General features: G+C 37.3%; 2 protein-coding genes across 10 annotated transcripts in view; both read right to left on the bottom strand.

Annotated features, from left to right (window-relative positions):
* Positions 1 to 6,267, bottom strand: part of FBXO22 (F-box protein 22) — a 30,380-nt gene extending 24,113 nt beyond the window's left edge. Inside the window, exons 1-2 of one of the 3 annotated variants that reach the window (XM_067754940.1) lie at positions 6,172 to 6,267; positions 5,508 to 5,646 (exon numbers count right to left, since the gene is read on the bottom strand). Coding sequence is in view for 1 of the 3 variants with exons in the window: in XM_067754929.1 (XP_067611030.1) it covers positions 5,508 to 5,646; positions 6,012 to 6,160 (288 nt within the window). In the remaining 2 variants the exon portion in view is untranslated. Of the gene's footprint in view, positions 1 to 5,507; positions 5,647 to 6,011 lie in introns of all 3 variants that reach the window. The other 2 variants (XM_067754929.1, XM_067754949.1) reach the window with 2 other exon arrangements.
* A 3,389-nt stretch (positions 6,268 to 9,656) lies between these two features.
* UBE2Q2 (ubiquitin conjugating enzyme E2 Q2) overlaps positions 9,657 to 19,275 on the bottom strand; it is a 70,240-nt gene continuing 60,621 nt past the window's right edge. For 6 of the 7 annotated variants that reach the window (XM_067755136.1, XM_067755109.1, XM_067755145.1 and 3 more), the window contains 4 exons: positions 17,862 to 17,910; positions 17,313 to 17,408; positions 11,982 to 12,048; positions 9,934 to 10,101 (listed from right to left, as the gene is read on the bottom strand). In XM_067755136.1, the coding sequence (XP_067611237.1) occupies positions 10,070 to 10,101; positions 11,982 to 12,048; positions 17,313 to 17,408; positions 17,862 to 17,910 (244 nt within the window). In that variant the 3' untranslated portion in view covers positions 9,934 to 10,069. Of the gene's footprint in view, positions 10,102 to 11,981; positions 12,049 to 17,312; positions 17,409 to 17,861; positions 17,911 to 19,275 lie in introns of all 7 variants that reach the window. The other variant, XM_067755098.1, reaches the window with a different exon arrangement.

Below are 19,275 nucleotides of genomic sequence, written 5' to 3' on the forward strand. Positions count from 1 at the left end.
AAATTTAGATAAACCTTTAGCCAGACTCATCAAGAAAAAGAGAGCTGAAATCAGTAAAATAAAATGATCAAGGAGATGTTACAACTGACATCACAAAAATACAAAAGATCTGAAGAGATTACTATCAACAATTACATGCCATGGGCTTCCCTGGTGGCACAGTGGTTGAGAGTCTGCCTGCCGATGCAGGGGACACGGTTTCGTGCCCCAGTCAGGGAAGATCCCACATGCCGCGGAGCAGCTGGGCCCGTGAGCCATGGCCGCTGAGCCTGCGCATCTGGAGCCTGTGCTCCGCAACGGGAGAGGCCACAACAGTGAGAGGCCCTCATACCGCAAAAAAAAAAAAAACAAAAACCAATTACATGCCAATAAAATGGACAACCTAGAAGAAAGGGATAAATTTCTAGCAACATATAATATCCTAAGACTGAATCAGAAAGAAACAGAAAATATGAACAGACCAACTAGCAACACTGAAACTGAATCAGTAGTTTAAAAACTCCCAAACAAAAGTTCAGGACCATGGAGCTTCACGGGTGAATTCTACTGAACATTTAGAGTTAACACCTATCCTTCTCAAATTATTCCAAAAAAAAGAAGAGGAAGAAATGCTTCCAAACTCATTCTTATGAGGCATCACCCTGTACCAAAACCAGATAGACACCACAAAAAAGGAAAATTACAAGCCAATACCCCTGATGAACATAGATGCAAAACTCCTCAACAAAGTATAAGCACACCAAATACATTAAAAGAATTATACACCATGATCAAGTGGAATTTATCCCAGGGATGCAAGGATGGTTCAATATCTGCAAGTCAATCCATGTAATACACCACATGAACAAACTTAAGAATAAAAATATGATCATCTCAATAAATGCAGAAAAAGTTTTTGACAAAATTCAATATCCATTTATGATAATAACTCCAGAAAGTGGATATAGAGGAAACATACCTCTACATAATATAGGCCATATATGACAAACTCACAGCTAACATCATACAAAATAGACACCATACTAAATAGTAAGAAGCTGAAAGAAAACATTTCCTCTAAGATTAGGAACAAGACAAGGATGCCCACTCTCGCCACTTTCATTCAACATAGTATTGCAAGTTCTAGCCATGGCAATCAGACAAGAAAAAGAAATAAATGGAATCCAAATTGGAAAGGAAGAAGTAAAGCTCTCACTGTTTGCAGATAACATAATACTATATATAGAATACCCTAAAGAAACTACCAAATAAATATTAGAGCTATTAACTGAATTCAGTAGTTTCAGGATACAAAATTAATATACAGAAATCTGTTGTGTTTCTATACACTAACAAAGAACTATCAGAAAGAGAAATTAAGAAAACATCATTTATATCAAAAAGAACTGGGACTTCCTTGGTGGTCCAGTTAAGACTCCAAGCTCCCAATGCAGGGGGCCTGGGTTCAATCCCTGGTCAGGGAGCTAGATCCCGCATGCCCAAACTAAAAGAGCCAGCATGCTGCAACTAAAGATCCTGCATGCTGCAACTAAAGATCCCACATGCTGCAACTAAAGATCCCACATGCCGCAATTAAAATGATCCCACACGCAGCAACAAAGATCCCACATGCCGCAGCCTAAATAATAGATATTAAAAAAATAATAAAAGGGACTTCCCTGGTGGTCCAGTGGTAAAGAATCTGCCTTCCAACACAGGGAACGTGGGTTCGATCCCTGTTTGGGGAATTAAGATCCCACATGCCGCAGGGCAACTAAGCCCGCACACCACAACTATTGCACTCACACACCTCAATGAGTGAGCCCACATGCCGCAAACTACAGAGCCCACCCACCACAACTAGAAAGAAGCCCAAGCGCTGTAATGAAGAGACCGTGTGCCACAATGAAAGATCCTTCATGCCTCAACGAAGATCCCATGTGCCTCAACTAAGACCCAATGCAGCCAAAAAAATAAAGAAAATAATTTAAATTAAAAAACCCTAGGAATAAAATAACCAAGGAGGTAAAAGGCCTGTACTCAGAAAATCATAAGACACTGATGAAAGAAACGGAAGATGACACAAATGGAAAGATATGCTCTGGTCATCAACTGAAGAATTAATATTGTGAAAATGACCATACGCCCCAACGTACTATAGGTTCAATGCAATCCCTATGAAAATACCAAAAGGCATTTTCATAAAACTACAACAAATAATTCTAAAATTTGTATGGAAACACAAAGGACCCGGAATAGCCAAAACCACCTTGAGAAAAAAGAACAAGGCTGGAGGTATCACGTTCCATGATTTAACACTATACTACAGTAATCAAAACACTGTGGTACTGGCACAAAAACAGACACATAGATCAATGTAACAGAATAGAGTCCAGAAATAAACCCACACTTACATAGTCAATTCACCTATGATGAAGGAGGCAAGAATATACAATGGGGAAAAGACAGCCTCTTCAATAAATGGTGTTGGGAAAACTGAAGAGCTACATGCAGAAGAATCAAACTAGACTACTTTCTCACACTGTACACAAAAATAAACTCAAAAGGCATTAAAGACTTAAATGTAATACCTAAAACCATAAAATTACTAGAAGAAAACATAGGCAGTACACTCTTTGACATGAGTCTTCACAATATTTTTTGGATATGTGTTCTCAGGCAAGGGAAACAAAAGCAAAAATAAACAAATGGGACTACATCAAACTAAAAAGCTTTTGCACAGTGAAAGAAACTATCAACAAAATCAAAAGGCACCCTACTGAATGGGAGAAGATATTTGCAAACAATATGTATCTCTTATGGGGGTTAATATCCAAAATCTACAAAGAACTCATATAACTTATCCAAAAAAACAAACAACACAATTAATAAATAGGCAGAGTAAAGCAACCATACTTCAATAAAAATTATTTATATATAAAAAAAGGCAGAGAACCTGCATAGACTCCAAAGAAGACTTACAGACAAGCAACAGACACATGAAAAGATGTTCAACATCACTAATCATCAGAGAAGTGCAAATCAAAACCATAACAAGATACCACCTCATACTAGTCAGAATAGGTACTATCAAAGAGAAGAAACAATAAGTGTTGGCAAGGATGCAGAGAAAAGGTAACTTCATGCATCGTTGATGGGAATGTAAAATGATATAGCCACTGTAGAAAACAGTATGAAAGTTCCTCAAAAAATTAAAAACAGAACTACCATATGACCAGCAATACCACCTCTGGGTATTTTTCTGGGAGGAAAAAAAAAACAAACAAAAACACTAATTTGAATAGATATATGCACTGCAGCATTATTTACAATAGCCAAGATACAGAAGCAACCTAAGTGCCCACAAATAGATGAACGGATAAAGATGTGGTATACCTACAATGTGATATTACTCAGCCATAAAAAAAGAATGAAATCTTGCCATTTGTGACAATACAGATGGACCTAGAGGGTATTAGGCTAAGTAAAATAAGTCAGAGAAAGGCAAATATCATATGATTTAACTTATATGTGGAATCTAAAAAACAAAACAAATGAACAAATGTAACAAGTCAGAAACAATCATAGATAGAGAATAAACAGGTGGTTGTCATTGGGGAGGGAAGTTGGGGGATGAGTAAAACAGGTAAGGGAGATTAAGAAGTACAACCTCCCTGTTACAGAATAAATGAGTCCCAGGGATGAAATGCACAGCATGGGGAATATAATCAATATTATAATAACTCTGTACGGTGACAGAGGAGAACTAGACTTATGGCGATCATTCTGTAATGTATAGAAATATTAAATCACTATATTGTGCATCTGGAACTAACTTAGTGATGTAAGTTAAGTATACTTAAATTGTAAAATAATTAATTTTCCCGAAGAAAACAAAGCAGACAGACACACACACGTATTTCGGTTGCCAACATTTAAAATTCCCACAAAATATTTATATAAAATGTGGATTTATTTTGAAAAAGTAGACATTCTGGCAACACTTATTAGACTGCATTCCCCTTTGACTGGGGCCAAGGAGAAGTAAGCACTATCTGGTCTGCCATAGCCCTATCACTTTTTATGATGGCACACTGAGTCATCCACCCACTGTGAGTTACCTAACTCTGGAGTCATTTGAGTTTGTGATGCTGGGTATAATGAGTAAAGGAGAGAGAATTTAAGAGATTTAGGTGTTAGTGCTGACTCTGCCATAAACCAGCAGAATAACTCCTGGAAGTGCTTAGGCCCTGGGTTTCCTATTCTTAAAGTTTGGAAGTCTAACCCTGAGGTTTTATGATTCTCTTTTCTGGTACGTATTGAGAAGCAACTGCTGAATTTTCCTTCCCAAGTCTTACTAGAAGTGACAGTGGCAATCATCAACATGAAATGTTCTCAAAGCAAAATAGAAGACAACTAGAACCTCATTTAAAGAAGTTCCAAATGACAAGATGTCTTATAAAATTTTCAGTGGATTTTAAAATATTTCTAGTAAAAATGCTAAATCAACTTTCTTTATGGCTATAAAGTATCATGTCTACTAGATAATTTGGCAAACACAAAGAAAAAGAGCATGAATGATCTGGACAAGGTTTTCATGTTTTTGTCTCCACACTAGAGTTTTCTACAATGTATAAATTTCTTTAAGGGTATTAGTATATGAATTTTAGTAATGATATTAATAGAGAATAATACTTTCAATTATTGAAAACATTATATTCCTGGCACTGTAGGTAATGTTACATGGGTTAACTTTTCATTATTTAATCCTTACAACTCTGTAAGAGTGTAAACGGCATTATTTTCTTTTCATTTTACAGGCTCAGAGGGTTTAGGTAACATTTTCAAAGTCACACAGCTAGTATGTGCCAAAGCTGGGTTCACACCTATGTCTGCCTGGCTTTAACAGCCTTTGCAATATATAAACTTTTAAAGCTAAATAAAAATAATACTTGCAGTGGTAAAAATCTGAAGGAAAAGAAAAAGTTTTTAAAAACACAGTGTACACACACACACACACACACACACACACACACACTTCTACCCCCAAAGGAAACTGTTGCTAGCATTTTGGCTTATTTCTTTTCTGTTCTTCCTTTTTTGCTTTTAATAATTTAGATTATACTAAACATATAATTTTAAACAGGACCAGGGATTGAAATTTTGGGGTTTAAGTATTGGTTCTTGGCATTTTTATGTGACACTATGCAATAGAGAGCCTTCAGTTACCACCCCTGCAAAACAGTGACAAGGAAAGCAGGTAAAAGGATGGTTCTAAACAGCATTTTCATAACAGTGGCAATCTGGATACATAAAGTGCCCAATATGTGAAGAACGGTCAAAGCAGCCATGGCACATCCTTACAATATAGTCATTAAAACTGATGTTTACAAAATCTTTTCATGTCACGAGAAAAACCTGTCTAGATTACAAAAAGTAACGCCATATACAAAATTGTTGCATTTAGTTCTCAACGACTGACCCACCAACCCTGCAAAGGACTGTACACAACACCCCTTCTTACTTACCTCAAGCTTTTCAGCTACCACGCGGACCAAGCAATGCTCCTCCAGGTGGCCGGCAATCGCCAAGCGCGCGGAGATCCAGGTCACACTCCGATGGGTCCGCAACACTCTGCGCACACACTCCCTCCATAAGCGACACACGCTGGGGACGCAAACGCACAAAGGGCTGTGAACGGACGTTCACTTCCCTCTCTCCCGCGGCTCACAAACCACCGGCCCCCACCACCCATTAGCGCAACTGCAGGAGATTCCTGCGGGATCCAAAGTCCCCGGGAGGGGGAGGCGTCGGGCGCCGGTTCGGAGGGAGAGCCGGGGGCAGAGAAAACCTGGCTCCTCTGGGAAAGGTCCCCGGGAGCACTACGGCCGGGGTACCTAGCTTATGGGGCCACCACCTGGGGCAGGGGTAGGGATAGGGAGCCCGGGTCATCCCTGGGTCCCGACGGTATCCGCCCACCCCGCCAGCCCAGGCAAGTCCCGAGGTAAGCTTCCCGCCTCCTCTCCCCTCACCCGGCCACCCGCAGCAACGCCTTGGCGGGCAGGAAGGTGAGGACACGCTCCACCACCTCCGCTAGGTTACTCAACACGAAGGTGCTTCGCGGGTCTGCGGGGGAGGAGCCGCGGCGATCACCGCCACCGCCACCGCCCACCGGCTCCATGCCTCACCAACCCGACGGGGAAGCAGTACGGCGGCTCCGAGGGAGCGGCGTAGGCCGGGCCGTGCGCGTACTGAGCAGGCGCGCGCGCCACTTCCGGCCGGTCAGGGGAGGTGGTGCCGCTGAGGAGGCACCCACGTGACTCCAAGCCAAAGCGTTTCCGGCGCTGGTCTGGGAGCGGCGGCAGGTGCTTGGAGGTGGTGGCCACGCGTCGTGTAATCCTCCTGGAACTTTCCAGGAGGCTTTCCACAGTCGAACCACATCCACCTCCTTCTGTGCCTCTCACTGCACTTGCAGCGGTATTTTCTTTGTCGGTACAGGTCTTTTTCTAATTCATGAGTTCTGGAAGGCACAGACTAAATAATGGGTCTTCACAGTCCCAATGCCTGTTAACCGCATGAGTCCAATTTTTGAACTGGCAGTATCTGCTTTAAGATAAACTGTGAAAATCACCACCTTTATTCAACACCGTGCAGCCCTCAAGTGCTGAATGTGTTCAACGGCTTAAAGAGCACCTACCATTGCTATGAAAGCACGCCCCCAAACACTAGTTCCCTGCTAGTAGCATCAGATTCACCTGAGAAATTGTTTGGCGTATTCTCGGTCCTCACCCCAGGCCTACTTAAACACTTGGGGGTGGGGCCCAGCAATCGTAGTTTCAGCTTTACTGTGATTTAAGCTTTCCCGTGATGCAAACCCAGCTTGAGAATCACAGATAGAAGGAATGTAAGCACAGCAGATACTGCTGTATCCCCAGCTAACATCTATTCCTCTTGCCGCTTCCTGGCTAACAAGGGCCTGATCTGATGCCCAGCTCTTGACTGGTAAATTTGGCTGGTCTAAACAAGCTGGTCTCAAACATTTTGGCCTCAGGACTGCTTCACAATCTTAAATATTGGCAACACTAAAGAGCTTCTTTAGATGGGTTATGACTATTTATATTTACATTAAAAATTAAAACACTGGGGGCTTCCCTGGTGGCACAGTGGTTAAGAACCCCCCTGCCAATGCAGGGGACACGGGTTCAAGCCCTGGTCCAGGAAGATCCCACACGCCTCTGAGCAACTAAGCCCGTGCCACAACTACTGAGCCTGTGCTCTAGAGCCTGCCAGCCACAACTACTGAAGCCCACGCGCCTAGAGCCGGTGCTCCTCAACGAGAAGCCACCGCAACAAGAAGTCCGCGGACCGCAACGAAGAGTAGCCCCTGCTCGCCGCAACTAAAAGAAAGCCCACATGCAGCAACGAGGACCCAACGCAGCCAAAAATAAATAAATTTTATTTTTTTTAATTAAAACATTGTAATATTAATTCACTTAAAATTCATGACACATAAACAAAATAACTTATGAAAAAATAACTTTACCAAATCTCCACCACTCTCCCCCTCCAATATTGAATAAGTGTAGCATCTTTACATCTTGCAAACCTCTAATTTCTGGCTTAATAGAAGACAGCTTGATCTGCTTCTGAATTCAATCTGTTGCAATATCACGTCTATCACATCACGTAGCCTCTGGAAAACTCCACTGTACACTTGTAAAAGAATGAGAGTGAAAATAGCAAATAATGCTTTAGTGTTAAGAGAATTGTTTTGATCTTAAAAACCTCCTAGAAGGGTCTCAGGAGCCTCCAGCTTTCTCCAAATCATAACTTGAGAACCACTGGTCCATATTAATCATGAAGGTCTCATTCTTTTCACCAGCCATTAGTTTAGGGGTAGACACAGGCCCGAGTTCTAGCCAAGGAAAAGTGAGAGGCAATAATGCTTTGGGGGTGGGGGGGGACTTCTAAAGAGCTCCTCACTTCCTAAGGAGACACTAGACAACAGGACCATTATCTACCTCTGGATGGATTAAGGTGGCTGCACATCCAAGACAACAGTCTATCCAAAGATGAAACCAACATGGAAAAATCTCAAAGCAGCAGAGGTACCATGCCTAGAATTTTCCTACCTCTGGACTTCTTGTATGTGAGATAAACTGACAATTGTGTAAGAGGCTATGGGTATACTAAAGAGGGAGCAGATTACTGTAACCTGGAGAACTAGGGACAGCCATAAAGAAAGTAGCACTTGAATTTATATTAAAAAATAAGTGTGGGAGAGGGAACAGGTTGAGGAAGCCCTGAGTATTCCAAGTCTATACACACCAATTCTGGATTCTCTAGCTTTCTCTTGTGAAATCAATCTGCCTCTCTTCCCCTCAAGCCTCTCACCCCATCCCACCATATATAATCCTATTCCAGAAACCCAACAGCCTGTAGAAACTTGAAGCAAAGACTACCTTTTATGAGGGAAAAGTGACAAAGTTATTTTTTAAATGGTTCTTTATTCATAAACTTGATGCAAGTTTACAAAATTTACTGTACATTGCCAAATAAATCTGCAATGAAAAATAAAGTCCCCAAAAAACCAAAAACCAAAAAAAAACAAACAAAGCATGCCGAATGTGCAGCTGTCAATCTGCTAGCCATCAGGATATTAAAGAATTCAATAATGTATTCAAGATTTAGCCTTAGGTTTAAGGAACTTTAATGCTTTAAAGAATTCTTCCTTGTCACTTATCTGAGCAACTGGCGATCATAACTTTACACAAATGTAACCAAGTGAACAAGAATGCCAGAAAATCTTTTTCTACTGTCTTCTTAACCAAAATAGAAAAAAAAAAAAAAGGAAATTAAACACAATAATGCAGAAGTGCCAAGTCTCTCAGATGTGGTTTACAAAGTTAAAAACTGAGTCTCAAAGCATAAGAAACACTTTTGAACTTTGTAATTGGTTTGTGCAGAAAAAATGTGCTTCTGGATTTCTTTTTAAAAGTGCTTAATAACTAGAGTTTACTTTTAAATCAAATTTGGGTATATAAAAAAATCTACTACCAACCCAACAGGACTGATTCTGGTAAGGCAATAAAATGGAGAGTACACTGATTTAAGTCAGGTTTTATAAAAGAATTAATATATGTAGAGTTCCTATTAGTCTTTCAATGTAAAAGCCATTGTTATGACTATAGCAAAAACTTTAGGTCTCCAAATTAGATACTTTTTGTACTTAACTGTGCAGTTTTTGTTCAAAGAGTCTTTGTGCCAATCACTTTATAAGTTTATTAGTTTACAACTGATTGCAACATCCCGTTAATAAAATGGAAACGTAAAATGACTTAGTATTTAAAATAACTTCAAGCTCTATACTTCAAGCTCTTCTTCATAGTAAATATTGAACCAACAAGAAGCAGATTCAGCCCAGCAAGACTCTGATGCCCCAGTGGAAATGACTACTTACAAGCCTGAATTGGCACAGCCTTGCTTTGCTTTGCCTAAAAAGTACAACTTACTAAAGAGCAAATCTTGGAAAAACAATTCAGATCTTCATAGCCATAAAAAAAAAAAAAATCTTAACAGTTTAATGTTTCCTGTCATTATTTTGGCAATATCATAAAATGGTTTTAACCTGAAAAAGCTACTGTGATTTAGAACATCTTAAATTTTCTAAACCAATATTAAACATCAATTAAACTTTTATTGGCTTTAAATGGAACAATATATTGCAAATCCTCATAACACATGAGCTCAAAATGGGCAAGTTGCCCTCAAGTTGCAACTTCAGTAACCTGATGCTGACTTGTCTGCTTAACACATTTCACCTTTCAAAGAAAGAGATAAGGAGTGGCCAGTATGTGTATTTATCAGGAAAAATATAGTAAAGGCCCCACTGCTCAGTCCAAGGTACCTAAAATGAGAAAAATGGAAAGGCTGTAACTTATACTGGATCAGTTGACAGATTATCCACTAAAATATCTATTAGCTAACATCTTCGGTACTGCTGTTATAGGGGCACTCAAAGCTTGTGTCTGCATGTTGGAAAGATTTTCTTTAAAGCAACATTGGTCCAAACATACAAAAGTCAACACATTTAGCCATCTTCCTTTGGAGGGGTGTACCAGCCTGAAAAAGAATGGGGAAAAAAACAGTTAAAATATTTTAATTCTTAAACCAACTAAGAGCAATGGCATTTTACCAAGGTTAGATACTTTCTCTACCCATAATTTTCCTCTGTAAACTACTGTAAAAATTAAACTTACACTTGGGTTGGTAACATAGCATTTTGATATTTATGTTCACAATATAAAGTTATTTTCTATGAATAAACTGTACTTGAGTTTTCAATATAAGATCTCTATATTAATGGCATTTCTACCAAAAGAGAACAGTGTGGAAATATTAGGCAACAAGCTAGGTTTTATATTTCATTTCAATTCAGTATTTGAAAGGAAAACACACTGAAAATAGCTATCCCCCAAACAAAATCCTGGTATTTTAGAATAAGAGGAACTTGGACTGTCATCAGGCAGTGATGTCATTTTACCAGTGAGGGTGCCATCTCAGCAGGTGCACTGATTAAGTAAGCCCAAGATCAGATTTAGCAGAAGATACTAGAAGCCATCTCCTGAATCTGAATCTATTGCTCTTTCACCATAGCTAATTATACACACACCCACACTTTCTCAAATACAGTTTCCATAAACATTTTTGAATGCTGACTACAACATCTAATTTAACAAAAAATAAGAAAAAAATATGTTTCTAAGCTCAACAAAAATATAAGCTCTCTCTAAAAAGGCAAATGAGATTAAGTACTGCTTGGTACGAAATTGCCATTGGAACAGTATGAATATACCAAGATTTGTGAAGCATCCACGTGGTTAATGAAGTAGCATACAGGAGTCTTTGGGTCTGTTAATTTAGGGTGCTGGAGATTATTATTATGAAAACCCAGCTTTGTCCTCAAGTTTTTTATCATTTCCCTCTTCAGAAGCTTGAAAATTGTTCTGAATACTACTCTTCCAGAAGTAAGCAGTCACTGCAAAAGTGGCAAGTTTGCTCTGTCATTAAAATAAAAGTGAGCACACACAAAACACAAATCCTAAGTCACAAACTACCACATTCTAGCAAAGTAAAGAACACTTTACTGTAAATACTCCTGAAGAAAACTACTTCCTATCAATTTACTTACTCTGCACAAAAAAGCATCAGTTTCACTACCCCAGCTACCACGAATATCAGCACTTGGTTATAAAATGCTGTGTGTACACACTACTCGCTTTTTCCTCATGTTCGGCAAGACAGACATCATGCCAATTTTAGAGATGAGGAAACTGAGGCTGAGCGGTAATGGGACTAATTACCCATTAGCTAATGGGTGACACAAATGCCACTTGATAATAGGTCTTCTGATTCCAGGTCTACTTGTTTATTGCCTCACTATTAGAGACAAAAGCTCCAAACATGCATTGTGAAAATAAGCAAAATTTTAAAAGGCCAATAAAGTTTTGAAAGATATTTTAATATTTTTTTAAAATATACAACTCAAATATTCTTAAGTATAAACTGAAATCAGTACTTTTTTACTTGAATAAATAAATGTGTACAATTGTCAAAAAGCATTAAGTAGTCTGAAGATGTTTCAGAAACTGGTTCATGATCCTGATTGCATTTACTCAGTATTAACAGCAAGAACTCCACCTTTAGAGTTGCCTTTAACTCAATTCCTATCCTAATACCATACATTTCAAGTGAGTAAAGTGATCCATTCCTCAATCTACTCAAAAATCTTGACTCTGACTCAGAGGTTCGCAGCCCAAGTATTTAGGATACAAAGATTTTGAATGAAACACTGTGTATCCTCAGGTTAAAGTTTTTCACTGTAGTGGCTGTACTTTGTAAGAAATTAAAGCAAAAACAGAAGAATAAAACATGATAAATATCAACAGTACATTATGTAAAATTTCATAAATGGCAATAAATACTTATTTAACTAAACATACCATTTTTCTCATGTATCTGTACAATGGAATTATAGGATTGTTGGGCTCTTGCTAGATTATATTGATTCTGAAAGAGAATTATACATTTTATATCAAAACTATAAGTAGATGAAAATCATTACAAATAATTTATGGATGCATCACTGCTGTACTTAAAAGAACACAGGAAACTAAGTTATATTTCCATTTCCAAAATAAATTTCTCAATTTCATTATTCTCTACCATTTTAGAGGGACAACAAAACCATAACTGTTCTCTAGGAAAGATCTACAAAATTCACAGTTCATTTTTATAAGTCCTCCTACCACTGCACAAGTACAAGGCTTTATGAATAAAGTTAAAGGATGCTATTTGGATGCAAGTAGAAAAACTCTTCCTCATAACTTCCATCAAAAAAAAAAAAAAAGAACTACAAAATATTACCTTCAGGTAAGGAAACATTAGGCTTTAAGGACTACACATATGAATGACATTTTGAGTTAAAAATCTAAAGAATGTCCAAGTGGCATCAAGCCATTACTAAAGGAGTCTTCTTTTGTTAACCTCTAGATCAGAACCTCTTTTAAGGGGCCAAGTTTAGCATTAATTTTATCCCCATGAGTACAACTGGCCTACATCTTAACTTCCAGTTAATACATCATAAGCATTCTCCATAGTGGTACACACCTATTATATTATGTCACAGAATTTTTAAATAAATTCACACAGCATAAGAATAAATGTATAAACATATTCTAAGTAACAACTCTCCTTCCTACCTGTCCTGAAACCACCCAGTTCCTCCCCTATCCACCTTCCTTCTTCTATCCAAATTAAATACTGTTATTAGTTTCCTTGTATATCCTTAAGGTTATACAAGAAAATTAATGTACAGCCTATTGTTGTCAGTCACTGTCCCCTGCTTTTTCCTCTCAACAAATGATAGGTAGCATGACAAAGTAAAAAATTATATCCTCCTAGTTAAATGAGACTTTCATCATTAAGTAGTTGCTAATGCTTTCTGTTCCAAAATCAAATTGTTTGATAGTGCAGCTACATCATCTTTTTGTTAGTGTATACAGGCAAACCTCATTTTATTGCACTTCACTTTACTGCACCTAGCAGATATTGCCTTTTTTACAATTTGAAGTTTCTGGCAACCCTGCGTCGAGCAGGTCTATAGGCTCCATTTTTCCCAGCAGCACTGGCTCATTTTGTGTGTCTGAAATATTTTGAATTACCAAAATGTGACACAAACTTTTTCATTGCTATATCTGTTACAGTGATCTGGGATCAGTGATCTCTGGTGTTACTATTACAACTCACTGAATACTCAGATGATGTTGTAAATGTTAGCATTTTTTAGCAGTAAAGTTTTTTTTAATTATGGCATGTACATTGTTTTTTAGACATAAGGCTATTGCACACTTAATAGACTGCAGTACAGTGTAAATTTTGTATGCACTTGGAAATCAAAAAGTTCATGTGACTTGCTTTATTGTGATACTGGCTTTATCGAAGTAGTAGTCTGGCACTGAACCCATAATAGCTCCAAGGTATGCCTATACTGGCCTATCTTTATCGTTCTTTAAAAAAAATTTTTTTTTCAATCTCTTTGTATCCTTACATTTTAAATATACTTCTTGTGACAAACCATAATGTAGAAGAATATAAAAAATAATATATTTACATATGTATAAATGAGTCACTTTGCTGTACAGGAAAAAATTAACACAAAAGAAATTAACACAACATTGTAAATCACCTATACTTCAAAAAAATTTTTTAATAAAAATAAATAAACAAATACACTTCTTAGAGACCACTTTTTTTTTTTTTTTTGCGGTACGCGGGCCTCTCACTGTTGTGGCCTCTCCCGCTGCGGAGCACAGGCTCCGGACGCGCAGGCTCAGCGGCCATGACTCACAGGCCTAGTGGCTCCGCAGCATGTGGGATCTTCCCAGACCGGGGCACGAACCCGTGTCCCCTGCATCGGCAGGCGGACTCTCAACCACTGCGCCACCAGGGAAGCCCAAGACCACTTTTTAATTTGAACTAACTGGTAACTTTAGTCCATTTTTATTTGTTATGACTTATTTATTTGGGCCTGCTTCTACAACTTCACTTTCTGGTTTCTATTTCTCTCTTTAATATAATTTTATTATCTCCTCCTGGGATTCGAATAAGACATGTTTTAGACCTCATTCTGATCTCTACCTCTTAACTTCTGCTGTACTGTCTATCCCCAGGTCTCTCTGTGCAACATTGAGTTATTTCTTCTAATCAATTAATTCCCTCTTCTGATGTCTAATCTATTGTTTCTCATTTCAACATTTTTCATTTCTATAAATTCTATTTCATTCTTTTTCAGATCTGTCTCATCATTCCTGGTCTTATCATTTGCTCAATTTTATGATTCTTTTTTCTTTACACTAGATTTTACATATAATTATTCATTTTCTCAAAATTCTAGTATCTGCTAATTCCAAAACCTCAAGTCTTTGGGAATATGTATCTCTTATTCATTGTTTCTGCCAGTTCTCATGTATGTTAGGTTGTCTACTTATGTGCTTGTCATCTTTCACTGAATTCGTATTTGCTTGATCTTAATCTTTGAGAATCTTACAGGCTTAAATTAGAAATGCTTTCCTCTGAAGATTGTATCTGCTGCTGACGAGAACTGTGGATACAACTAACATGAAACCACTTTAGTCCCCTTGGAGAATCTCGGGATTATTCAAGGTTCCCAGATTCGGCTGACCAGTCTCGCTCATTTATAATAGAAGACTGGAGTGCTTAGTATAGGTAACAACTTCCCCCAGGGAAAAAAAAAAAAAATCAGTTCTCTCATCTGAATGTGATCACTGACTAGGGGATCCTATAGGTAAATAACTGGAGGTCTATGGGCTGTAGAGAAGACAGATGCCTTTCCTGATGATAGAAATAGCTAGTTAGGGCTGTGTGCTCTAGGACTTCACTATTTAGCTCAACTACCATTACCCTCCAAACAGTGAACAGAAGCTTCTTAGAAGGCACTGTCTTGCCTATCTAAACCCCCAATTCCTGCTAAAAGTCATATGATCAGACCTCTACTTTAGAAGGCTTTCTCACTACTATAGCCTAGAGTTAATGTTACAGTCTATATTCTATTCCATGTTAACTGAATAAGAAAACCAGCTTTGCCAAGATCCTTCTGTCCCAGGCATAGCTGCAGAGCCTCAGCTCTATCAATCTGACCCTATCTCCAAATTTCATGTGTGTGGATGGGCAACTTTTTCTGTTTTTCAGTACTTACGTATATTTATCTCATTTTAATAAGTTTTTTTAGGGTACAAACTCATTTATTTTGAACCAATAGCTGACAGTATTTTTTTATATTTTAAATATTTCTGAATAGTTGTATGGCAAAAAGAAATTCAAATAGCACAAATGATTTACAGTAAAGTCTCCCTCCCAATTCTAACCTGCCCCCTCAATATTTCAACACTCCCTTGTCAGAAATAATCGTTATTAGCATTTTCTTGAATATCCTTCCAGAGATATTCTCTGCTTATAAAAGCACATCTATAATATGTCCTTGTCTATCCCTCTTACACAAATGGTAGCGTATTTTTAACACCATTTAGCACCTTACTTTTTTGATAGTAGTATTTTTAAAGTTAACATTCAGACTATTCCCTGCTGAGTAGAAGGGAAGGTAACACTCATATTACATCATGCAAAGTTTCTACATTCTTAACTGACAAATATTTCTTAATAAGAAAAAAAAATAGAAGGGTAAGGTTTCACCTTGACAATTAAAAAAATTCACCTTCTAAGACATACTCTAATATGCAAACATATTTAGCTGCCTAACTTGGCACTCTATATAAAATGGTTATATTTACTTGCTAACAAAACTGCAATTATGAAAATGTAAAGGTTTAAGGCAATTATATTGAAATTGATTGATTCCAAGGGAATTACAGCACTGAACAAAGATAGCGTATTGTTATTACAGAATGTTAAAACTGGAAGAAACTTAAAATATCCAGATCAATTGTATTTCAGGTAAAGATACAGATGCCCAGAGAGGTAAGTTTACAGTGTGAGTTATTGGTAAAAATGGTCTTTCAATTACTCAAAAAAAAAATCACTGTTCTAAGCTTTTTGTATTTTCTCTTAATGGGAAAAACACGCTAATTAAAAAAAAAAATGATGAAATTTAACATCAAGTTCTACATATAAATAAATGCCAGGAAGAAAATTTAAAAGACTGGAAGTACACCAAAATGCTAATAGTATTTCTAGACACTCAAATTACAGACGACTTTTTTAGTTTGTATTTATTTCTATTTGTATTGTATAGTGAGCATAAATTGTCATTTAGAAAAACAAAGTTTTGATGTTCTAACACATCATTCTATTGCCACATTTAAAATACCTAAAATACATACACCGTTAAGAAACACTAGTTAAATGTAGTTATAAGCAATTCACTACTTTTCAATTAACTTCTAGATTTTATACAAAATGGTACTTTGTTCTAATGCAAAGAAATAGCTGTTTAAAAAGCTAAAAGTAAGTTATTTTATAATATTATCCCAAGTATATAATTCTGTAAAACAGCCTTTTCAATTTTTTGCTTCCCCTGTGAGTTAAGATTCTAGTGGGCTCACGATTTGATGTGCAATACAGTTATAAATACCTATTTAGATTTAGTACTATTTGGATAGGCATTTAATACAAAATTCACAAGAAACTTTAGGAACATCCAGATTTTTTTAAATGTCAGGTCAGGATGATTTCCATCACATATTTTTCCAAAACATACTAACTTCAGAGTACATCCTTAAGTGTCCACTTAAGTGTTTATAGATAACTACAATTAGACATGAAAAGATATTTCTGATATAGTAAGTGAATAAAGAAAAGAACTCAGTGGTTAAGAGCAGAGACTAACGGCCAGAAAGTCTGGTTCCAATCCTCACTCTGCCACCTGTGACCTTAGACGAGTTACTAACTTCTGTGTGCTTCAGTTTCCTCATCTACAAAATGAGGACAATAACACTACCTACTTTTAGGTTATTAAGAGGACTGAAAGTTAATACAAATAAAAAGTTTAGATTACAGCCTAGCACATATATGCTCACTGGGAATTAACTATTACAACATGATCTCAATTTTTGGAAACTTACAACTACATATAATTTTTTTACTTATTAGTATATATAAACCAAGAATAAATTTCAAATTATAGACATATTTAACTATAGTAGAAATAACAAAGACTAAGAGAATAGAAAGAAGCCTCCTCATAAGATAACAGGAAATATATCTTATAGTTTATGTGACATTCTTAATAAAAGTACCTTATTTGCGCCAAACTGCACTCTGGCTTTGCCTTTGACTAAGGTGGCATTGATTTGCATGATGACCGATTCTATTGAATAGGCACTGCTCCAGCCCTACAGAAAGAAGAAAACACTTTTTTAAAACACAGTGGTATTCTTGATTCCCAGTTAGGAAAGCTTAAGAAAATGGCATATAATGACTCAATAACAGCAAATTAATGTTAAGAAGTTTGTGGTCAAAGAGTAAAAGTAAAGTTGGACCATTTCCAAAATCTCACAAAAAACGAAGCAAAGCAAACCAACATTCGAAGTGCTAAAAATGAGCAAATTACAACTTTAAATATACATCACTCTTATTGCCCATCCTAGCATAGATTAAGCAGCAAGTACAATGTCATTTTACTGGTTTAAAAAGCTTTCATTATTAAAAGTAGGTGCTTTTAGCAAAAAACAAAAATTATGTTAAAGTAGGTACTATTACAAAGAGCTTTGTCCACTTAGAATCTAATTTACATAGTTAAAACACTCTATGTTTGAAAAACACGAATACCATAAGAAAATAGTCACCTGTTTTGTGAGTAGTTCCATGCATAATGCTCCACCACCCAACACATACCTTAAAAAGAAAACGGAATCATACAAAATTCTCTAGATCTTGGTATTCCTTCTTCATCAATTTTTAAAGTACCATTACTAAGAAAGTATGCATACAAGTAAAGATTAGAAGATAACATGCAAAAATGAAAATAGTTGTTAAGAGTTACAGGACTATGGGTAATTCTAAAATTCTGATGTCATCATCTAAATGTCTTTTTTTTTTTAAATAATAGTTCTTAATAACAGAAGACTTTTAAGGTATCAGAAACTAAGAACTTAGCCCTAAATATTCCAGAGAATGGGGGAGAAAATGGGGGAGAAAAATTTCCTTATATGGCCTTCAACTGTTCTACTCAACCAAAGATTTCTCCACCATCATGTTACACAGCCAAAAGTTTTTCCTCTGACAGGAGTGACTTTACCCTATCTGTAATAATGAACATCTGCATTTATATTTATACTTAAAATTTTTTTTCATTCTGTTTTGAGGATCAAATGGTTCTGACCATGGAGCCCCTCTCTGGGACTCCCCTATTTCTCTTCCCAGTCCTGAGGACTGTTCTCTGAACCAACGACAGTTACTGGGGATTTCCCAGATCTCTGTTAGGAAATCATTATTTAGATCAAGATTCTTCAGCCTTTTAACACTTTCTCAAACAAAGTAATTCCTCCTTTAATGTTAAACTTTAAAACACATTAGGACTTCCCTGGTGGTGCAGTGGTTAAGAATCCGCCTGCTAATGCAGGGGACATGGGTTCGAGCCCTAGGTCTGGGAAGATCCCACATGCCGCGGAGCAACTAAGCCCGTGTGCCACAACTATTGAGTCTGTGCTCTGGAGCCTGCGAGCCACAACTACTGAGCCCATGTGCCACAACTACTGAAGCCCATGCTCCGCAACAAGAGAAGCTACTGCAATGAGAAGCCTGTGCACCGCAACAAAGAGTAGCCCCCGCTCACCACAACTAGAGAAAGCCCGCACACAGCAACGAAGACCCGATGCAGCCAAAAATAAATAAATAAAAATAAATAACTAAATTTATTTTTTAAAAAAAGAGCTCGAATCTTTAAAAAAAATCATTAAATATCATGCTTAAAAATAAAATCAAAGGAATGGTAATTACAGAAGAAAAACTGTGGTAATCTTGAAAATACATAAGGTAAGACCACTGATCAGGTCTAGGTGAAAAGTGAATCTACCACAAATTTTTTTTGTCCTCTGGGACTTTGCCCATGCCTTTCCCTTCCTTGCCTGAGATTCCCACTGCTGCCTACTCTTCCAAATGCCATATTCCCCCCTGCCCCATAAAACTTTCCAAGACCATTCTAGCCAGCAAATTTTGCATTCTGGCTAACCAAATGCATCCTTGTGTTGACTAAACCAA

Source organism: Pseudorca crassidens, chromosome 1 (assembly GCF_039906515.1).
Source record: "Pseudorca crassidens isolate mPseCra1 chromosome 1, mPseCra1.hap1, whole genome shotgun sequence".
NCBI lineage: Eukaryota > Metazoa > Chordata > Mammalia > Artiodactyla > Delphinidae > Pseudorca > Pseudorca crassidens.